Here is a 19,406-nt window from a genome sequence, read left to right as displayed (position 1 = left end):
GCTCCGTCCTGTTGGTCCTTTTCATTTACCTGTTGCATCCTCTTGTAAATGGAAATCTTTGGGTCCGGGACTTTCTCTTTTATGCTGGTTGTGTATTAGCCTGGATATTGGGTTGGGGTTTAGTGGGCAGTGCCATAAAACAATTAGTCTCCTCAAAAGTGAGTGATGTAGGGGGCTGGACTGGAATCACCGAATGCATCCCACGTGCAAATGAGCGGCTCTGCTCATTCCCTTCCTGAAAGGCAAGTGACCTGTCAGGTTTTGGGAACCTGTTTTTGTTTGTCTTTCTGAATATCCTTTATGGCTTAGAACTTCCCTTTAGGTAGCTCTGGGCACACGGTGGGTCCTGAGAAAAGCCTGGCTTGTCTGAACACTTGCAGGTGTTTCTGGCTTTTTGTTTTAGTGACTGCTACACGTAACTGCGCTGAATAAAATCAAGTCTGACATCCATTCTGGTGGTATGGAAGCTCTGCAAAGTGTTTCCAGTGTGCTTACATGCTCCTGTAAGAGAGGACCTAACACACGTACTTCATATAAAAGCATCCGGACCAACAGGGGTGATTTTGGTAGGATAAAAAGCCTATAAGGTATCTGAAGGCTTGGAGGATTTGGGTCTAATATACCCAAATCTTGGCAAGCCGTGTCTTAGAACAAGAAACAAATCTTTCCTCGGGTGCCCATTGTGCTGCAGTTCTTTTTAGCCTTTATCATTTGTTTTCTCATTTGTGCTAAACGAGGGTTTTCCCCTTCAAGCCCAAGTTTCGCAGGTGGGAAGAGGCAATGCAGGAGGTGATGGGTGATTCCTCCTGGCCCTTTCTGCTGGTTTCTCTTTTCTCCAGAGGGACAGGAGCCAACAACGAGGGCTCTTCAATTGCAGGGAGGAGCAGGGCTGCCTTCGGAGGACCCAAAAAGCTGTGCCGGAGGCAGGGCCCCACATTGCAGTGAGTCAGCACATCTCGAGGCCGTGCTTCCTGCTGCGGCACGGCGCGGTGCTCCTGCAGGTGCCGTATCAGAAGATGGATGGCAACACCACTTCTTCCTCCCACACCTCCTCCCCGAGCCCCCGCTGCCCGTGCCGGAGGTGGAGGCAGCCCAGCCGTGCTCCCCCCAGGTTTGTGGCTCTCCCCAAGTCAGAGCAGAGCCGCTTTGGGGCGAAGCTGCCGTTCATACAAGCTGCTGCCCTACTTGTGGGACGGGTGGCCTGAGCTGCACAGCAGTGCCAACGCGCATCGTGGTGTTTACAGAGCAAAGACAGGATGTGCGCCGGCCTGTCTCAGCGCATTATCTGCTCGCGTTGTATTTTTAGGCTCTTGCTTCCATGACAGAAATATTCGGTGACAGTACGTTTGCCTACAAGCCTTTGAAGGGCTGGTTTTGCCTCGTGTAAGAGTTCCCGTTGTCTGGGATTCAGAGTCCTGGGGGCCATCTCCATCGTGTTTCTAGAAGCAAACTTTTGTGTTGCTTTCAGCCACGGGTCCCGCCTTAAAAAGGGGGAGTTTGTGGCAGGCTGACTGCTGATGGGTTCTTCGTGCCAAACAAATTGTGGTGAGCGCTCTGAAACCAATAGGATGTGTGTGTGGTGCTGTTAATTAGAATAAGCACAACAGGCTGTGGGGCAGCACTCGCAGGGGCTGCCCCAAAAAGCTTGTCTTGCAAGCGAACCTATAAGTAACAGGGGGAAACCTTCAGCAGAGCAAAGGTTGGTGCAGGTTTTGGGGCTGAAATGCAAGAAAGTCGTGCTCAGAGGAGGAGGAGGAGGAGGACAGATGCTTCTGGTGTGGAGAGCTGGGCCAGATCTGTGGAACTTTCCACCAGCAGAGAGAGAGCTGATTCCCCCAGCTCAGCAATTCGAAGCCTGAATGTGAAACTCATCTTTTCCTTGAGTAGTTTTTTTTTCTTTCACGAGCACACAATGGATAAAAATAAAATCTTACGAACTAATCCAGCTTAAGCTTTTTCTTGCCGGCTGAGAAGAAAGAGAGACAGAAAGAACAATAAACACTTTGCTTCTCTTTTGCAATATCTGGTCAGTGGTCAGATACACGAGGTAAAGAGGTCGTGTAAACACTGGTAATTGGGAGCGGGATGCGCTGCGTGGTCCGGGTGGGAGATGGAGATTTTGGCGGCGACGGGACCAGGACAAAGCCATGTGGGCATGATGGCTTGGACTGAAGGAAGACAAATCCTCTCCTTCGGTCTCATCTATAAATCAATTCCCATTTGTTCCTTATTAATAATTTAGCTGCCAAGAATGTGCTTGTTGCTTTAGAAGGGGGAAAAAACACAGACTGTCCCTGCACTGAATAGCTGGCAGCCTAACCAATGCAAGACAGCACCCAGGGGAATATCTGGAGAAAACTGTAACCATGGGGCTGTATTAATTACTTTAATATTTTTGCACCATCCCCTCCCTGTAAACCTTTTTCTCTGCTTGCATCATGGTGGTGGCGTGTGGCACGCTCCATTTCTCTGGCCTTTCCAGCAAAATGAGTCAGGAAGGGATCATCCTTCCATCCCATCAGGGCTGGCAGCCTCTTCCGTGCCCCAGAGAAATGCTGGAAGCTGCAAAAGGAAGGAGAAAGGGGTGGATGAGGTGGGCAGGGAAGGAGCAGCAAGGGGGAAACTCGTGGCGGGTGTCCAGAGGGTGCCAGGAGTTTGGGGTGGGGAGGGAGCTGCCGCTGCGATGAGCTCTCAGATGTGGGCTATAAAGAGTGCTGGAGTGCCTTGAGGACACGGCTCTGGGCTGCTTGAACTTAATACTCTGCAGAAGATACCAGACAGATTAGGAGAGGAGTGTGATTGATGGGCCAGAACGATAATTTTAGCAGCTGTGTTTTTTGAGGGGCTGAAGGAACGAGATATTGAAGTGGTGTGCCAGCGAGGAGGAAAAGACTGGATGGGATGACATAAGGACAGGCAGCTTGTTTTGGTTGCTGAGAGGAAAAAAGAAGGGGTAGGGTGCTTTTTTTTGTGTGTGTGTTTGCAGGAAAACGTAGCAGGGCACAAGCAGTGAGCTCAACGGGCAGCAGCTGGGGAGGCCACTGGGGGTAGGGTTAGTGGGAAGGTTCCTAGGGTTAGGGTTAACATCTCAGCACAACCTGTAACCAGGGCAAACGTCCTGATCTCTTCTGTGCCAGGCTTACAGGAATTTGTTCTGCTTTGTTTTTATGACACTTGGACCGTAAAAGGCCACCTGTGTGGTTTTCCTGATGCATGAGGAATTGTTTATTTCACCGCCACGTTTTACAAATCTGTCCCCAAGACAGAATCCTGGTGTGGCAGAGCCCTCAGGAGACAAACGTGCACAGAGGATTTGCTTCTTCTCATCAGGCTACCAACCTTGGGCGTTCCTCAATAGGAATTTTTGCATGTTTTTTTAATCTTACGATCCCAAAGCCTGTTGCAGAGTTGAAGAAGGATCCTTGCTGCGTCAGAAACCAGAGGACAGCGAGAAGTGGCAGGGCTGTGCGCCTCGGCGACACGCAGCAGGTCAGTGCCAGGACACAGCTTCCGAGCGCTGTGTTGGGATCTGTTGGGATTTGTTGGGATCCCACAGCATGCTGTGCACTGCTCCTTCCCCCAGGAGCAGCTAGGAGAGATTTCAGGCAATTTGTCCGTGTGAACGACGTCGTCTGCAGAGGTGGAGGCTTGGGAATGGATAAGGCAAGCGGAGAGGAGCTGGGCTCGCCGGTGTTTAATGTCTCATTGAGAGGGGGAGGTGGATCCTGTTCCCTACAAAGCAGACAGTTGGTGCAGACTCTCAGTAAATAGACTCCGTGCTGTGAGGAGGAGGTGTGCTTGGTCACTGCCCGTGTGTATTTTAGAGCAATCAAATTTGTTTCACGGAGTTGTTTTTTGAGGACGGGAGTGGGTGTGTGGACCAAAGGCTTAGTCACAAGGGGAGGGGAAAGAAAACTGTCCTGGCTTGTGAAATCAAATATTTGTGACTTCTCCCACATTGTTTCCCTATCTTCCTATAGCTCCTGGCCGTAGCCTCTTGCTGTAGGAGCGAGCTGTGCCGTTGGGTCTGTGTGTGTCTCATATCCCCCTCTGAACCTCTCAGGTGTCGGGAGTGGTACAAAGCTTTGCAGCCTTGCTCACGTGCTCTGCCTCACAGCCTCTCAAGCCTCGGACAGCCCAGTAAGTATTTAGGGAAGGTGTAGGTAGTGAGACATCTCCAACAAGACCTGGAGGGTGCTTAAAAAGGTGTGGATGATTCACTGGAAGCCCTCTGTTCTCTGAGTCACTGCTGACCCGGGGACCTAGCACAAGGGCATTGTGCTGCTGGAGAGGAGACATAAAAAGAAGGCCGTAATTGCTTGTTACCTCTACGTGTCTCATCGTGTTGTTTTAGAGAAGCTGGGTGGCGTTCCTGGGTCTCCTGTCTGCATTTCATCTTGGGTAGTTATTATGGTTTGCTTCTCAAGTTGCCCTCAAGCTTTGATTTGGAGCGAGCGGTGGTCTTCGCCCTGACCACGAAAGTGCTGCGCGGCGTGAGCTGATGGGCAGCCTTTTAGAGCTGCTCTCTTGGCTCTACCACAGTGATGGACAGATCTATTCATGCACTTGCATAGTTTTGAAAACACTTTAGGATTTGAAGAACCAGAAATTGGGTTGTCTTCTGTGGATTCCCCTTTCAGGTCACAGCGGAGGTCAGGAGACATCTCTCTGGTGGCCTAGGGAGCCTCCGGTCTTTATCCAGCACTGTACCTCAGGCCAGTGCCCACAGAGGTTGCCGGACAGTAAGGTGAGGTGCAGGAAGAGAGCTCTGTGTGGTTATGGGATGGAGGGAAGGTGAGGAGAGTTTCCTCTCCCCTTTCCCAAATGCCAAAACCACACATGGCAGCACAGCCAGACTCCCGTGTGGCTGCCATTAAAGGCACCAACCGAGAGGGGCCAAAAGGAAAACGAGGTCGAAAATCCTGTCTCATTTCTGGACTGCCACTGATTGCTTTCCAAAATTCGGCTGATAATGGCTGGCAGTGTCACCGTCACCCTGGACCAGCTGGTAGAGACACCAGGCGCTCGTCCCCCTGCATGGCCGTGCCCATCCAGTGTTGGACGGCGCAAAGCTGGCATGGAAATCAAAAGCATCTCTAAAATGTCCTCGGGCTTTTTCAAGTACAAACTAATATTTACCTGTGAGTCTACTTCCCTCCTCGTTCCTCTCTCCTTGGCAGGCTCTAGATCTGTTTCTGTTTTAAGCTTCATGCTTCAGCCTTGATCCAGCGGGGTTCCCAGGATGTGAGCGTTGTTTTCTTTTTAGTTTGGAGAGAGAGGATGGGGAGCTGACAACAGGAAAGCTGCTTGAAAACCTGTCTGTTGCTTACATGGGAGCTTGCATGCAGCTGATATTTTCAGCTGTTCGTCGTGGACGCCTCATGGAAAACTTCTGAACAACATCCCATTTAGGCACCGTTCCGTCTCCCGTGGTGGTTGAGTGGTGACTTGTTTTTGTGTTGGTTTTTACTGGGCGTTCTCTAATCACTTCTTGCCTCGACTTTTTATTACTAGTGACATTTACATAAAAATAAGGTATTTGTTTATGTTGATTCGGCTGTTCTGGCCACTTGCTTTTTCCTGCTCCTTTTTATGTCATACCAGCTGCCTTTCCATGCAAGCAACAGTAACGATAAAAACCTTTACAGGAAAGGTACTGTGCACGCACATGCTTCAGATCCTGTTTGGATGATAAGAATGACTTAGCGTGATACTGATACGTGCTTTATGGAGCTGTTATTCATGCCGGGTGCTGCGCTCCCACACATCCTGCATTAGTCAGAGTTAAGCACAGAAATTATACAGCCTCGCTCCCAGCCCTGTCACCGGTGCAGAGCTGGTGCTGCTTAGGGCAGGGGAGGATGAAGGATAAAGGGAAAGCTCCGTGCTCAGTGCTGCTTTCCTACAGGCAGACAGCGAGTGCTGGAGCTGTTGGTGTCCCACCAGGAAAATCGTGTGTCCTGATGGGGTTTGGTGAGCGAGGGAATTCCTCGTGCCTTGCAGCATGGGGGAAGCGCTGAGGTTTGCTTTTGTTTTTATTTTTTTTTTCTTCTTATTTGCATTTTTTAAACCATAATCTGTAATTGAGGAACGCAGCATTGGGCTTCCGTGAATAAGATGGTTATCGTGGCCGGAGGGGAGGGCTGAGGGAGCGACTCCTCTGCTGTGCCCTTCAGCTGAGAGTGACAGCCGGAAAAAAAAAAACCCTTTCAGCTGATCTGTAGATTTACTAGAAGAAAGGAAGCTTTCAGGTAGGCCACGAACACAGCTGCCTTTTGTCTTTGATGTTAAGTGCTTTTGGTGGGAAAAAACAAATATTTCAGCCGAAGCTTTTTTCCATCTCTATGGTACAAAATTCGGTACCATCTCTTTGGTACAAATAAGGCTCTTCTCTTCTTGTACAGAAGCAGTCCCACAAAATAAAACAAAGGAACCAACCAAGAGCCCACAACACCACCTCCTCTCCTGCCTGCCCTCCTCAGATGTGCAGTAAAAGCTGATTATGAGAGAGAGAAGTTTACAAAGTTGCCCCCCCCCAAATACACACGAACCCTTGCAGAGCCCTGACTCTGCTTTCCCTCGTAATTACAGACATGAGAGACTGTAAAATATTAACTTCTGCAGGTTTTTAATGAGGCGTTCCATCTTAAATCCGCTGCACTCCCCTAAGACATCACACTCTCGCAGGTTTACTTTTGTAAGCTGGATTTCTCCTGCGTTGCTGGTGACTCATAATGAAGGAAGTCGGGGTTGTAAAATTAACACAGCCCTCTTCCACTACCCTTTTCACCTCTCTCGCAGGGCGCCCGCACCTTCTGTTAACTCCTCGTGGAAACTCGCAGCCCGCTTTTGGTAGCGGAGGTCGCTCTTTGTCATCGGGTCCGTGCGAGCGGAGAGGAAAGGCTGTGAGAATGGCTCCGTGTGACGAAACGAGCAGCACATGGGAAGTGATTCATCTGCCACTGATTCATTAACAGCTCGCGGGACGCCCGAGTGGGTCAGAGGCTGGGAAAGCTTGGAAAAGAGAGGTGGTTAATCGCTGGGGACAGCGGCAGAGACTGAAGGCGAAATAACCCAGACTAAAGGGTTTTTCTGTTGTTTTTTTTCTGGTTTGTTTTGTTTGAAACAATCTGCGTTTCATTTCAGGCAAGCGGGCCCTCATGGCAGAGCTGCCTGAGCACACACGGCCCTGATGTTGGATGGATCCCAAAGCACAGCCCCGAGGAGGGCTCAGGGTCCAGGGGTGAGGGTGAGCATCTGTGGGACCCCGTCCCCGTGTCTGCGGGGCTGTCACTTAGCCCTGGCTGTGCAAAAAGTGGCTCCAAAGCAATGTAATACGGAGGCAGAATTAATGACTTTAAGACTTGACAGGCCCACGTAACTCAAGGATCCTATAGATCTGTGGGATGAGCACCTGAGCTGCTTCTGAAAATGGGAGGTGGGCACTCGGTAAAACTGCACCCTGGATCTTGTTATCCACGCGGGGGAGGTACAAACACAGACCTTGAAATAGCAGCTTTTCAAATTACAGGAAAAGCAGCAGCGTTTTCACTATATAATAAAGAAAATAACAGCAATGAGCCTCAAGTAGCCTCAAACCATTCCAAGCAAGATAATTGGAGGCTGGCGTGCAGTATTTTTAGTTATATCTGCTATAAAGTAAACACGGTCTTTGCCCAGGACCACCAAAAATGTTTCCATAAGAAATGCTGGCTTTGTCCCAGCCTGATAGAATGCGCAAACATTTATCTGAGCAGTCAGTTCCGACTCCTGGTATTTATATGAAGCCTCTCTTGGAGGCACTGACGATTGTGTATGTTGTGAGGGAGTGTCCAAGGCCTTAAAAGTGTCATTTTTCAGCACTCGTGATGGTAATCAGGCTTGCTTTTGTTAGCAGCCGGTATATTTGGGGCAGCAGTTCTTGGTGTGAGACTTCTGTCTAAACACTGTGCAGCGCCTTCATTTCTTTTCTCTTTGGGCAATTAAGAAGCACGTTCGTTCCATGGGTCCTTTGCTCTGGTTTTACTTAGGCTGTATCCACAGCTGATGCTAATTTGCAAAGTGCTCTTGGCTGCAGTGAAGCTACGAAGATTTTTTCCTTAGAGGATCAAGAAGATGGATGCTGAAGCTAGATATTAAATGTAAAGCAGTGGAATTACCATGGAAGCTAACACAGTAACTGAGTTTTGCAGCAGCTTTTTTATTTGGTTGTGGTTTTTTTTTTGGTGTGGGGGGAGTGTTACTAGACTACTATCAGCTCCATGTGCTCTGGTTAGTCATTCTTTCTTGAAACACATTTGTTTGGAATACCTTCTGCATTATGGAAGGTAACCTGAATGTCTTTGGCATTTCCATCCATCCCTTTTCTCCTCACCAAACTCCTCCCAGCACAGAAACACACAGAGCCGTCAGAATGCCTGGAATCTCCTCGGAGAAAGGAAGCTGCTGGTTCTGTTGGATGAGAGCGTGTTGCTGCTTTTTGGATTTCACGTTTGGAGTTAGACGCAGGGTTCTGGGAAGCAGGAAAGCAGTGACGAGCTTGCATGATAAATGGGTTTCCAAAAAGGCACGCTCCTCGGGAGAGGCTAAGCTCCTTACTGTGTCTGTCTCCTTCACTCCCAGTCCCCTCAAGGCACGAGCTCAAATAAATTTAGAGGAGTGTGACAGATTTGGGCAAAGAAAGTTTGCTGAAATAAACAAAAGGACCAGGGTGCTTAGGGGAAAAAAAAAAAAAAAAGATTTAAATTCAGTGGGGTTATAGAAATCATGCAAAATTTAACTTTGCTCTACAAAAGATAACTGTGGTAAAGGGCTTGGATGTGCTACCTTCAGAAATACTTCGGTTCTCAGATGCTGCTTGCATCCCTTATTCTCTACCAATTTCTGTTCAAGGTGGACTAGTAGTAGTGCACTACTACCTTTTTCCCAAAATAAAACTTTTGGCTGCAAGATTCCTGCTGCAGGTCCTGGGAGCAGCGTCCTGCCACTAGAATTCCCGTTCATCGCCTTTCTTTAGGCATCAGGAGTAGGAGCGTGTGTCTTGTGAGAAATGCCATCCACCTGGCAGGTCCAAGTGTGATCAGACAGGTGTAGATAACAGAAATATCTGGACGTATATTGGGAACTTCAGAATTGGGTTCATGATTAAACAAGCCTTAACGAAGCAGTAGGATTGATTGTGGCCAGCTTATAGGGCAGAGGGCGGTGAAGGGCATGTGCAGTTGGGTCTCCAAATTATCCATCTTCTGTGGTACTGGTGATCAGGAAAAGGAGGAGGTGAAAGATGTAGGGCCATATAACTACAAAATGGTTAAAGGTAGAAGAAAGGGGACTGGCTTTGATAGCCAGTAGCAAATATCCTGTAGCCATGGCATAAGCAGAAGTGGTGTAAACAACAGAGAGATTACAAAAAGGTACAGAGGAAAAATAGATATTATGATGTTACATGAGAAAACAAGACCTATCCATAGCTTTAAAGAAAACTAAATGAAACTAAGCTGTTATTTGCATGCCAGCATGGAGTAGAAGTGGACACGTCTCGGAGAAGAGAGCTGCAGAGTACAGGACAAGCAGGAGGCGGCTTTAAGGAGCAGCAATGGGCAGTTTATGGTAAACCAATAAAACGTACTTATGTCTGAATCTGAAATTAGACTCCGAAAAATATGGTCTCAAGGCACCTGCTAAAGAGCTTAGCATTACTGGAATCTTAATAAATGACTCATGCTGTCATAATCTGATCCTGACATCAACTCTCCGTGCTGTATTTCTTCAGCTTTCAAGTGGGGGCTGGGGAAGTCTGCGAAGCCTTGGTAAAGACGGAGATGTAAATAGGCAGCAAGGCGCACACGGGACGTGTTGGTAATTTCTGTGTTGTCAGCTACTTTGCGAGCCCCGAACAAATGAGCCTAGAGTAGAAGAATTATGCGGCCCCAGAAGGAATGGGATTTGCTCTCTACCTTTCAAATCTTCACCTGGTGCTGTAGGCTGGAGCAGGCTGTGCTCGGGACTCGATGGCCAGCAGACGCATGGAGCTGTGCCACCCACTGGCTGTGATCCTGAGCTTACCTGTAAGTACCCACACACCATCCACAAGGGTAGAGGAGATGTGGTTTGCTTCCAGATCCAAAGGAGGGCTTGAGTGGGAAGCATCAGCAGCCCAGATGAGAGGCCAGCACAAAACAGCGGTGGTCTTTGGTAGCCCTGAGGGGGTACCAAGTCCTTATTCCTGGTGGGGCTCTGATGCAAACTGCTGTTTTCTTCGGGAGAATCATTTAACTTCTTTGCTTTGGGGTAGTAAAAACTTATCCTTTCCACAGAGACGTGTTGCAGATTAATTAGAAGCTTGTTAATTCTTTTAATCTCCTATCAATTTACGTGCTAAGTAGAAGTATTACCAGTTTCCTCTATGGCAGTGTGATAACGTGCCTTGCAAGCCTCAGCTGGGCACAGTTACTTCTAATTCTTGAGCTTGAATGACAGTATTGTTAAAACTGCACCAGAAACTGGAAAATTTAGTGATGCTGAGCAAATTGAGGGGAAAGAGATGGCAAGGGTTCAGCTTTTGAATTACAAATGTGCTGCATGGGTCATTTTTTTTTTTTTTTTTATTCAGTGTTTTTCATTTGGCCAGTATTCAGGGAAAGTTGCGATTTTATCCAACTTTTCGGTGAAGCCCTGTGGATATTTCAGTGCTCTGCACACAACAGCCAGGTTCTGCTACAAGAGTAAGTGCTTGCTTGCCTGGTGGAGACCAGATGCGGGGCCAGTAAGGAACTACTTATCATGTTTTGTGCTCAAGAGAAAATCACAGCCTGTGGCCATAATTCCTGGTGCATTTTAGAGCATACTGGTAACTTATTTGTCATGGTTTTAAAAAACAGCTTCTGCTCGTGGTTTTTAATAAGAACCCCATGGAAATGTGTAACTGAGACTTTGTCTTCCTGGTTGTTTTTCTCTTTTCCTTAACCCCTTTTTGCACATACTGCTGTTACTGGATACTTGAGCACTGAGACATTTTGCTCTCTTGGAAGATTAATGACGGTGATGGAAAACTGATGGGTTTTGCAAGCAGGAGTGAATATATGTGCATGGAAAGGGAGGGGAAGCAGTGGGATGGACCTCTGATCTACCAGAGTACTTCTGGAGATTTCAGCCTTGACAGAAATAACCTCCAGTATCTTATTGCTTACATCACTTTGCATGATTTGTGCTACTGCATTCCAGTGCTTTTAGCTTTACTTTTAAAGGAGAAGGAGTACCAGGAAGAGTTTTATTACCTCTCTGGAGGGAAGATATCTGCAAAATGCCCAATGAGAAAAATAAGCGTTGTGTTTTTATTTCTTTTCTGGTCCAGGATCTTACAAATTAAATCAGGGTTTAAAAAAAGACGAAAGAAAAGAAAAAAGAAACACTGTAATCAGGCCTAGAAATCAAATTCCTGTTATGCAATGTAATGTTCTCCTATTTATTCCTCGCTCTTTTTCAAACAGTTACAGAGGATTGTTTAAAAAAAATAATACTTCAGTGTTTTTGTCATTCTTTTTTCTTCCCTTCTCTGTTTTTGCTATTAAGAGTCACTGTTGCCCTTTGTTCTTTCAGCAGCAGTAGTCTGGACAGTTTGGGGTAGCAGCTCCACGTGTTAAACTTCCCTAGCAAATGTACCAGCATGTACAGATGGATCAATCCTGAAGGTGTTCAGCCTGAGGGGCTTCTTGTTTGCTTCTCGTGGCTACTGCAGTGTTGCCCTGACCATGCCTCATGCTGTTGTGCAAGCAGCTAAATTACCTGACTGCATTCCTGGAGCCTTGGTCTCTTTTCCTTACTCATTATTTTTCATCTCTGGCTATCGCTGGCCTAGCTGGGGAGTAACCTCTCCCCTGGGTGCTTCTTGGTCCTGTGTGAACACACCGTGTTGAGTGAGCAGCCAGGTCTTTAAGGTCCCCTCCAACCCAAGTCATTCTGTGATTCTCCAACAATGTAGCCCTCAAGCCTTAGGCTAACACACTCCCACACTTGCAGGCGATGATAAATAAAGGCTTGTAGATCACAATATTTTCTCACTCTTACCCTTAAAGCTCAGGATACGTGCTACTTAAGAAGGTGGCAGTGAGAGTCTGCATCACCCACTGGGGTCTGAACATCGGCGCTGTGAAAAGAAGAGTTCTTCCCAGCCTTTGCTATTTAATCCCACAGTGCAGCATGGAGACACGAATGTGTTCAGCTGCATTTGACTGGGAAGAGAGAGAGACACTGCCCCACCAGAATGAGTGGTGCTGCTTTGGAGAACCCTCCAGCACTGAATTTTTGGGCAGAGAAGCTTGTTATGTTTAGAAGAAATCCTGTTAGGTGGTATGGAATAATAAATATATCAAGTCAGTTGTACATGGAGATCTGTTCAACACAGGCTGGTTAAAAGAAAGGTAGGAGGAAGGAACAGTTCTGTAACCTGATAGAAGGTTTGGCAATTAGATTCGGTAAATGTTAATGAAGCCTGGATGTGCTGAGCTGTCAGCTGGTTTGGGGAATACTCTGATTCAGGATCAGACTGTGCTTCAGAACATGACTGCGACAGGCTCAAGGCTGTTTTGTAAGGAGTTTTTTATTATCTGATTGTTCTGCACATGGATGTGAGAGACAGACACGTGTGTGGGTCGTCCCTGAGGGTTGCAGGCTTGAGAAGCAGTCAGATACATCCTGAGCTTTGGTACACGTTAACAACAGCATACATGAGCTCATCTGACACGGGTTTTGGGCATTCATCAAGTTCCTCCAGGAACTGCTGCAGCCAGGGAAGGCCTGGGGCAGGAGGAAGGCCTCTCAGCAGTGCCAGGCCCATTCCTAGCTCTGCCATCCCTGAGACTGCAGCTTAAATCATTTCTAAGTGCGATGACTTGGGTGCTTGAGCCAGTTCTTGTGCTCCCATCAAGTGTTTGCACGCAGGAATGAACATTCATCCAGCTAATACAGACGTGGCAATTGATTGTGGTAATTAGAGTGCTGTCTAATTACCTCAGGCACAAAGCTGCCTGGAGTAGAGCAGTGTTTGCCTATCTAATCTTGTGTCCCATCTCAGCCACAAAATCATTTGGAAAAAATACTCCTCGAGGGCTGAGGCAGGACAACAGGAGATAAAGCTGCCCTGTCGCTCAGCCACGTCCTTCCCAAGAAGATGTTGTTTTGTCCCGAGTCTCTTAACAGAGAGGCTGAGGAGAGGTTTCACAATCCTAAGAATGTAATTAGCCTCCAGGGCTTTGGGGGAATGTCATTTCTTTTACCTTATCTTCCTATTGGGGGGAGAGGGGAGAAGGGGGAGGTTGTTGTGTTGGAAAATAAAACATATGGCTCTGTCATTTTAAAAGTCCTTTTAGATAAGATCATGAAGAAGTCCTTATCTTCTGCTGTGAGCGGTGGCAGATAGCAAGCCCAACATGTTCTCTGCAGCCTGCAGTCTGCTGACGGCAGCGAGTAGCTGTGATACCAACAATTGAGGGCTATTTTAGGCTGGTTTTGGTTAGATAGCCACCGTGGAGCTATTCAGCATTTGGGGGCTGCACAGACAACAGTGGCCTGATGTCTCTAGCTGCTGTCTCCTGCGAGATCTTTGTTATCAGAACTGCTCTGTTAACCTGGCTGGGCAGCAAGAGCCACTGCCTCCTGGGGCAAAATGCCACAAATTCAGTCCCTGTAGCAGCCACGATGTCCAGGTTTGCCATATTACTGCATGTCTCCTTCCTGGCATGGTTGGTTTAGGTGCAACCTGCATCCCAGCAGCGCAGTGAGTGCAGGAGTTCATAGGACCCGTGAGGAAGCATCAAGGCATGATGCCATCTTCATGGGGTTTTGGTAACTGCTTGGAAAGTGCGTGGAGATGTCCGTGTGTTCTTGCATGGCTTCCAGAGAGTGAGTCAGGCATGTAGATGTACTGGCTCGTCTCCTGTAAGACCTGATAGCTTTTGCTGAGAACCCTGGAGCAATGGGAAGAAGTGCGCTTTGCCTCCCAGCTGGCTGGGAAGTTTGCTGTAGGTGGAAGGAGATTCTTCTCTCCTGGGAAATGCAGGCAGAGGGCTGGCCTTGCCAGTAATCTCAGTAAGTCACACACTCTCTGTTAGGCCCTCCCTGTGCTTCTGGGACGTCCATCTGTAACGTGCTGCTGATAGTGACTGGCAACAGTAAGAAACCTTGCCACGGTCCTGCCTCCTGTGGAACACTTCGAATAATCAAGTCTTCTCTTTTCTCTTTTACCCTCACTAGAAGGTAAGACGTCCTTCCAAGTGGGCAGAGATGGTTGAGGGAGGAGCAGAAAAAAAGTCTTGGTGTGTTCCTTGCTTCAGCTTTCTGGCCTAATCTCTTTTTCTTTAGAGATTTTCACTCTTTCAATGTGTGTGTGTATATTTTATAACATATATGTCGATTTTTTTTCACTCTAACAGATATAGGGGTTGCGTAGGTCAAGTGTTGCCCTCCCTGAAATCAGTACCAGGATCCTCACTTCCACTCAAGATCAGTTCTAGACATTGCTGCCGTCCTTTTGAGTCTCAGGTGGAAAGCTTGTTTTCTGCTTTGTAGTTCTCAGAAGGAGCTTGGAAAATACACCAGATCAATGCGTTAATAAATTGACGTGTTATAAATAGTAGCTGTGGATGTTGCGCATGTTTCTAAGACTTGGAGGTCTTAGATGTTTTGAAACCTGTACGCCCAGGTCCCTTGGTGATGGTGTAGACCCCTTGTATCCTATACGTGTCCATCTGTGTGATGTGCTTCCCTGCTCCCCTACACCAGGTGGAGCTTGACTCGGGTGTGCTTTGCCTTCCCTGTTGCTGTAGCAGTGTGTACATGAGGTGTGCGTGTCGCCAGGCTCTGCCAGAGAAGCTTTTGGGAAACATCTCCTAGGGCAGCCAAGACTAGCACAACCACTGTTTGAATAATTGTTTGTGTGTTTTGGTTTGCGTTTGTTTTGCTTTTCTAGATTGGCAGCCAACACAAAGAACCAAGGGAAATAATTCCGAGAAAAATTAAAATTTTCTTTTTTTTCTTTCCTTGACCAAAAAAAAAAAAAAAAAAAAAAAACAATTCACCAAAACCCCAAAGTGTTTCGTTTCAATCATTAAGGAAAGCAAGGGAAGTGAAGGGTTAGACTTCAAAGAAACTTCCTGGGGGCAATTCAGTGGCTTAGGGAGTGGAGCCCTCATTGAGGATGGAGGAGACCCTGCTCCAGCTCCTGCCTCTCCTGGGGAGGATTTGAAGCCACTTGTCTTGCTTCCCAGGAAGGCCTGTTAGGAACAGGCTATTCTGGGATGAGGACAGGATTAGGTGAAAAATGAGTTGGAGGAGACACGGGCTAAATGTAAAAACAAAAGCAAGCAATGCTGAAAAAAAAACTTTATTTTGCTTTCAAGCTGCACTTTGGAAAATGAAAGTGGAAACCTCATTTGTTTGTAATGTTTGTGAACACCATTTAAATAAAAGGTACTTATGTGATTTGTGGATAATTGTGTCGCAATTGAAATTCCTGTCTCTGTGTTCTAGAAGTCCGGTTTCATGAGCGCCTATTTTAAGACTAAAATGTGGAGAGCCGTGCAAACGGCCGCTTTGCTAGGACACGCACAAAGGCTTCAGGAGTACCACTGAAGTCGTGTGTTCTGACTGGGTGTAGCTTTTTTCAGAAAGTTAATAAATCTGGAGCGAGGCTGTTACACAAAATAGATGGTTTTGCCATTTTCAGAGACACGCTCCCTGGCGTGAAGGCCGGGAGCAGACGGCCTCCTTGCAGCCTCGGCCGGTTTTGAGGCCTAGCGCCTGTGGGGACGGTGTCAGGGCACGGAGTTGGCTGGGCAGCCTTCACATTTGGCTTTTTCTGGGCTATCTGTGGTCACTGTGAGGTGTATTAATGCCAGCCTACATTGTAATCAAATTTTTGTTCTGCCTGCAGGTCGTTAGATGGCCGGCTGCAAGTATCTCACCGGAAAGGCCTTCCGCATGTGATCTACTGCCGGCTGTGGCGGTGGCCAGACCTTCATAGCCACCATGAGCTGCGGGCCATGGAGATGTGCGAGTACGCCTTTAACATGAAGAAGGATGAAGTCTGCGTGAATCCTTACCATTACCAAAGAGTGGAAACCCCAGGTACTGCTGCCCCTGCCTGTGGAAACCTCAGCTTCTCGGTAGCAGCATAAGGGATTTATAAGTGCATTTCTAAATTGAATAAAGCAGCAGGCGTAGGTTTTTAAAACCTAAGTGTATCTATTATTGATGATAATCTCTTACTGTATGCAGCAGAATAATTTATGAATCTGCACTCGGGGGGAAAATATCATTTAAAATCGATAAAAGCCAAGTCGAGCAGGTTGTGTAGCTGCCAGCTTCCTAATGTGTCATTGTGTGCCCAAAACCAGCTCACACATAGGAGGTACAGGTACACACTACGGCAGTGTTGTGCATCCCTAACCGTTGGTATTGTTGGCTTTAAATTAAGGATAAAACCTTACTGTTAAGTTGAAGTAGATCTAAGAATAGCTCCCAACACATCTGAACTTCCTGTTCTGAACTCTCCTCCTGCCTCTGAAAGAGACTTTCATCTGGAACTGCAGATAGTTTTGCTGCATGTCAGTACAAATCTGCAGAACCAGTCTGGATGTTTATGCTAATCCTACCTCGCTGTTTTCATTTTACATGAAATTTCTTCATTTTGAATCAGGTGATATAACTTCCTTCAAATGGTTTTTCAAGAAGATCTGTTTCTTTGCCTTGCAAGGGGCAGATAGAGTAGGTGTGTTCAGCTAAGCACGTATCCCATCCCCAGCTGAGATACGTTAAGAATAGCATCTTTAACTGCTGCTGTTATGTCAGAAGCAAGTATCAAATTGTGTCCCTTAATTAGCGACTTCAGTGTTGCATGTGTTTAAGGGTGTTACTCCAAACTGGTTTCTCTTCATTTTCTAGGGTTTCAGTCATTTTATTTTAAAGCTGCTAATGTTCTCTCTATTTTTTTCCTTTCCATTTGTGCAGTGTTACCTCCAGTGCTGGTGCCTCGGCACACGGAGATCCCAGCTGAGTTCCCGCCGTTAGACGATTACAGTCACTCTATTCCAGAGAACACTAACTTCCCAGCAGGTATCGAGCCACAGAGCAACTACATTCCAGGTACCGTATATCTTCCATCTAGGGAGCGGAGGGAAAAGGGTCATGTTGCACAGTGAATTGTGTCTGTGTACGCTAAGCTGGATGAGTAGAAAGTCTTTGTTTCTATCATTGCTATGAAGCTAAGAAGTGGGAACCTATATGAAAGCAGATGAAAGCTGTAAATGTAGACGCACGGGAGTGCTGTTTATAGTTCTGTTTTCTTTAAACTCACCTCTTCCCTTTGGTAGTATGCAGTCAGTTTATTGTGGAATCTAAAGCTGAATGTTCCCTTAACAAGTTCAGATTTGAATGAAATTCAGCCATTCTAATTTGAGTAAAACTCAGTAAATTTCTGATGGAATTGAGCTCTTCTATTTATGCATCTTTTTTTTACAAGCAATTTACACCTTATTTGCATGGGCAAACTATGCAGCTGCACACCAGGAAAGGAAAAATATCTGGACAGAAAACTGTCGACACGGCTTAAAGTTTTATGGGACTGAAAATCCTGATTTTGTTTTTTCCCTTCTTTGTTATTCACAAGCGTACTATGCCTATTACCCTGATTGTGGCAGCTCCTACTCTCAGAAGCTCGAGGAAGAAAATTAATTAAAAAAAAAAAAAAAAGAAAACAACTTACTTTGTTGTGAATGACAAAGTAAACATATTTGGCGTCTAAAATCCAGACTTTTCATCCAGTTGTAATGACAGTATGATCATTTTATGATTCTAGAGACACCCCCTCCAGGCTATTTGAGTGAGGATGGAGAAACTAGTGACCACCAGATGAACCCCAGCATGGATGCAGGTAAGTCATCTTTTGCCATTTGTACCTTTCTAGGTCATACCAGAGACTTATAAAGCTTTTCTCTGAAGCACTGAAAATCAGATGGTAGTAACTTATTTTTATCACTGTAGGAGTGGAAATGTAGTCTGCCATCTCATGTAAAGCACAGGACAGTATGTTTTAGAGCTGCTGGTGAGTCTGAAACGGTGGAGACACACCTAATAATGATATTTTGCATTGTACTGTATTCATGCATCTTTATGCACATGAAAATTAGGCAAGTAGCTGGCACCTTCTGAAGAGGCATTTTTCTGATTACTTGGCTGTTCACTCTACATGCTGAAATGTCTGGTTAAGTATATGTGAAATGACCACTAGCAGATTTGTTTTTAAATGGGCTTATCATTTAGTGAGTATATCCCAAAGAATGTTGAAAGTCTGGGTTCTCTCATATTGCCAAGAAAACAAGAGGCATTAAACAAGATTTAGACTGAGCAGCCGTAGACTTCATGATAACCTATATCAGCACATTAAAATTAAATATGTGGGTCTTGTCTTTCTGTGGGTAACTGTTTAAGGCATCCTGTTGATCTGAGTTGTGCCAGTGCTTGTGAGTAAGAACTACTGAATTAGACGCTTAATTCCTAAAACTTTTGCTTGAAAAACAAAAACATGTCTTTGGTTAGAGGGGCTGGTGCTTTACAAGAGGGATATGCAAATATGTGGCACTTGCATAAAGATAGACATGCAGAACCTAATTAATGCAAATACTGCATGCAAATATCCTGGTTTCTCTGTATGTTTTCAGCCGTAGAGCATACGTGGGATTCTAAAAGAGGGATGACTTGCAGTCTCTCACCAGTTATACAGATGGCGGAAGGGAGTGTGGGTTTGTTTGTCTACATCAAACATAAGCCTATTGACACAATACATTTCAGCACATACAATTACTGGTAATGTGGTTGACATTTGGAATGTATGTATGGCTTTTTGGGAAGTGGACTGAAAGAGGATTGGCTTGGAAAATGCTATAAATACCTAGTTTGTGTTCAAATGCGATATCCCTTCCTTCAGATGTCAGGGATTTCCCTCTTTATAGAAAAACAAATGTTAAAGAAACCAGCTGAAGTCAGTGTGAGAGGAAAGAAAGGATGGGCTGTACCACCTGCCTGCATTCATGTGGCATCCAGAGGCTGTGAAACTGGCTCTAGACATCAAAGTACAGATATCAAAGTACAGACACAAAATTTGTGGGCAAAACTGTAATGACTGGGGATAAAATTCAGACAATTGTTTGGTCAGATCTGTATAGCTTGATCCAATACTCCGTTGTCCCAACACCAGTTAAGATTCCTTCATATATCGAGTGATATATGATATGTAATAATGTACAGTAAAGTTCTTTAATGCCCAGCTAACTGGGCTTGAGTGTAGCTGTGATGATGGTGCTCAGAGTTTTGATTACTGCATGTGAAAATAAAAGAGACAACTGCATGTGCCT

The 19,406-nt window shown here is 46.2% G+C and overlaps 1 protein-coding gene across 3 annotated transcripts in view; it reads left to right on the top strand.

The window, feature by feature from the left end:
• SMAD3 (SMAD family member 3) overlaps positions 1-19,406 on the top strand; it is a 73,645-nt gene that overhangs the window by 36,346 nt on the left and 17,893 nt on the right. Inside the window, exons 1-4 of one of the 3 annotated variants that reach the window (XM_068695824.1) lie at positions 5,953-5,973; positions 15,929-16,122; positions 17,005-17,139; positions 17,852-17,926. In XM_068695824.1, coding sequence (XP_068551925.1) covers positions 16,038-16,122; positions 17,005-17,139; positions 17,852-17,926 — 295 coding nt within the window. In that variant the 5' untranslated portion in view covers positions 5,953-5,973; positions 15,929-16,037. Of the gene's footprint in view, positions 1-5,952; positions 5,974-9,807; positions 10,068-15,928; positions 16,123-17,004; positions 17,140-17,851; positions 17,927-19,406 lie in introns of those variants that run through there. The other 2 variants (XM_068695823.1, XM_068695821.1) reach the window with 2 other exon arrangements.

Source organism: Anas acuta, chromosome 12, assembly GCF_963932015.1.
Source record: "Anas acuta chromosome 12, bAnaAcu1.1, whole genome shotgun sequence".
Lineage (NCBI taxonomy): Eukaryota > Metazoa > Chordata > Aves > Anseriformes > Anatidae > Anas > Anas acuta.
This window is presented reverse-complemented; position numbering and strand designations above follow the sequence as displayed.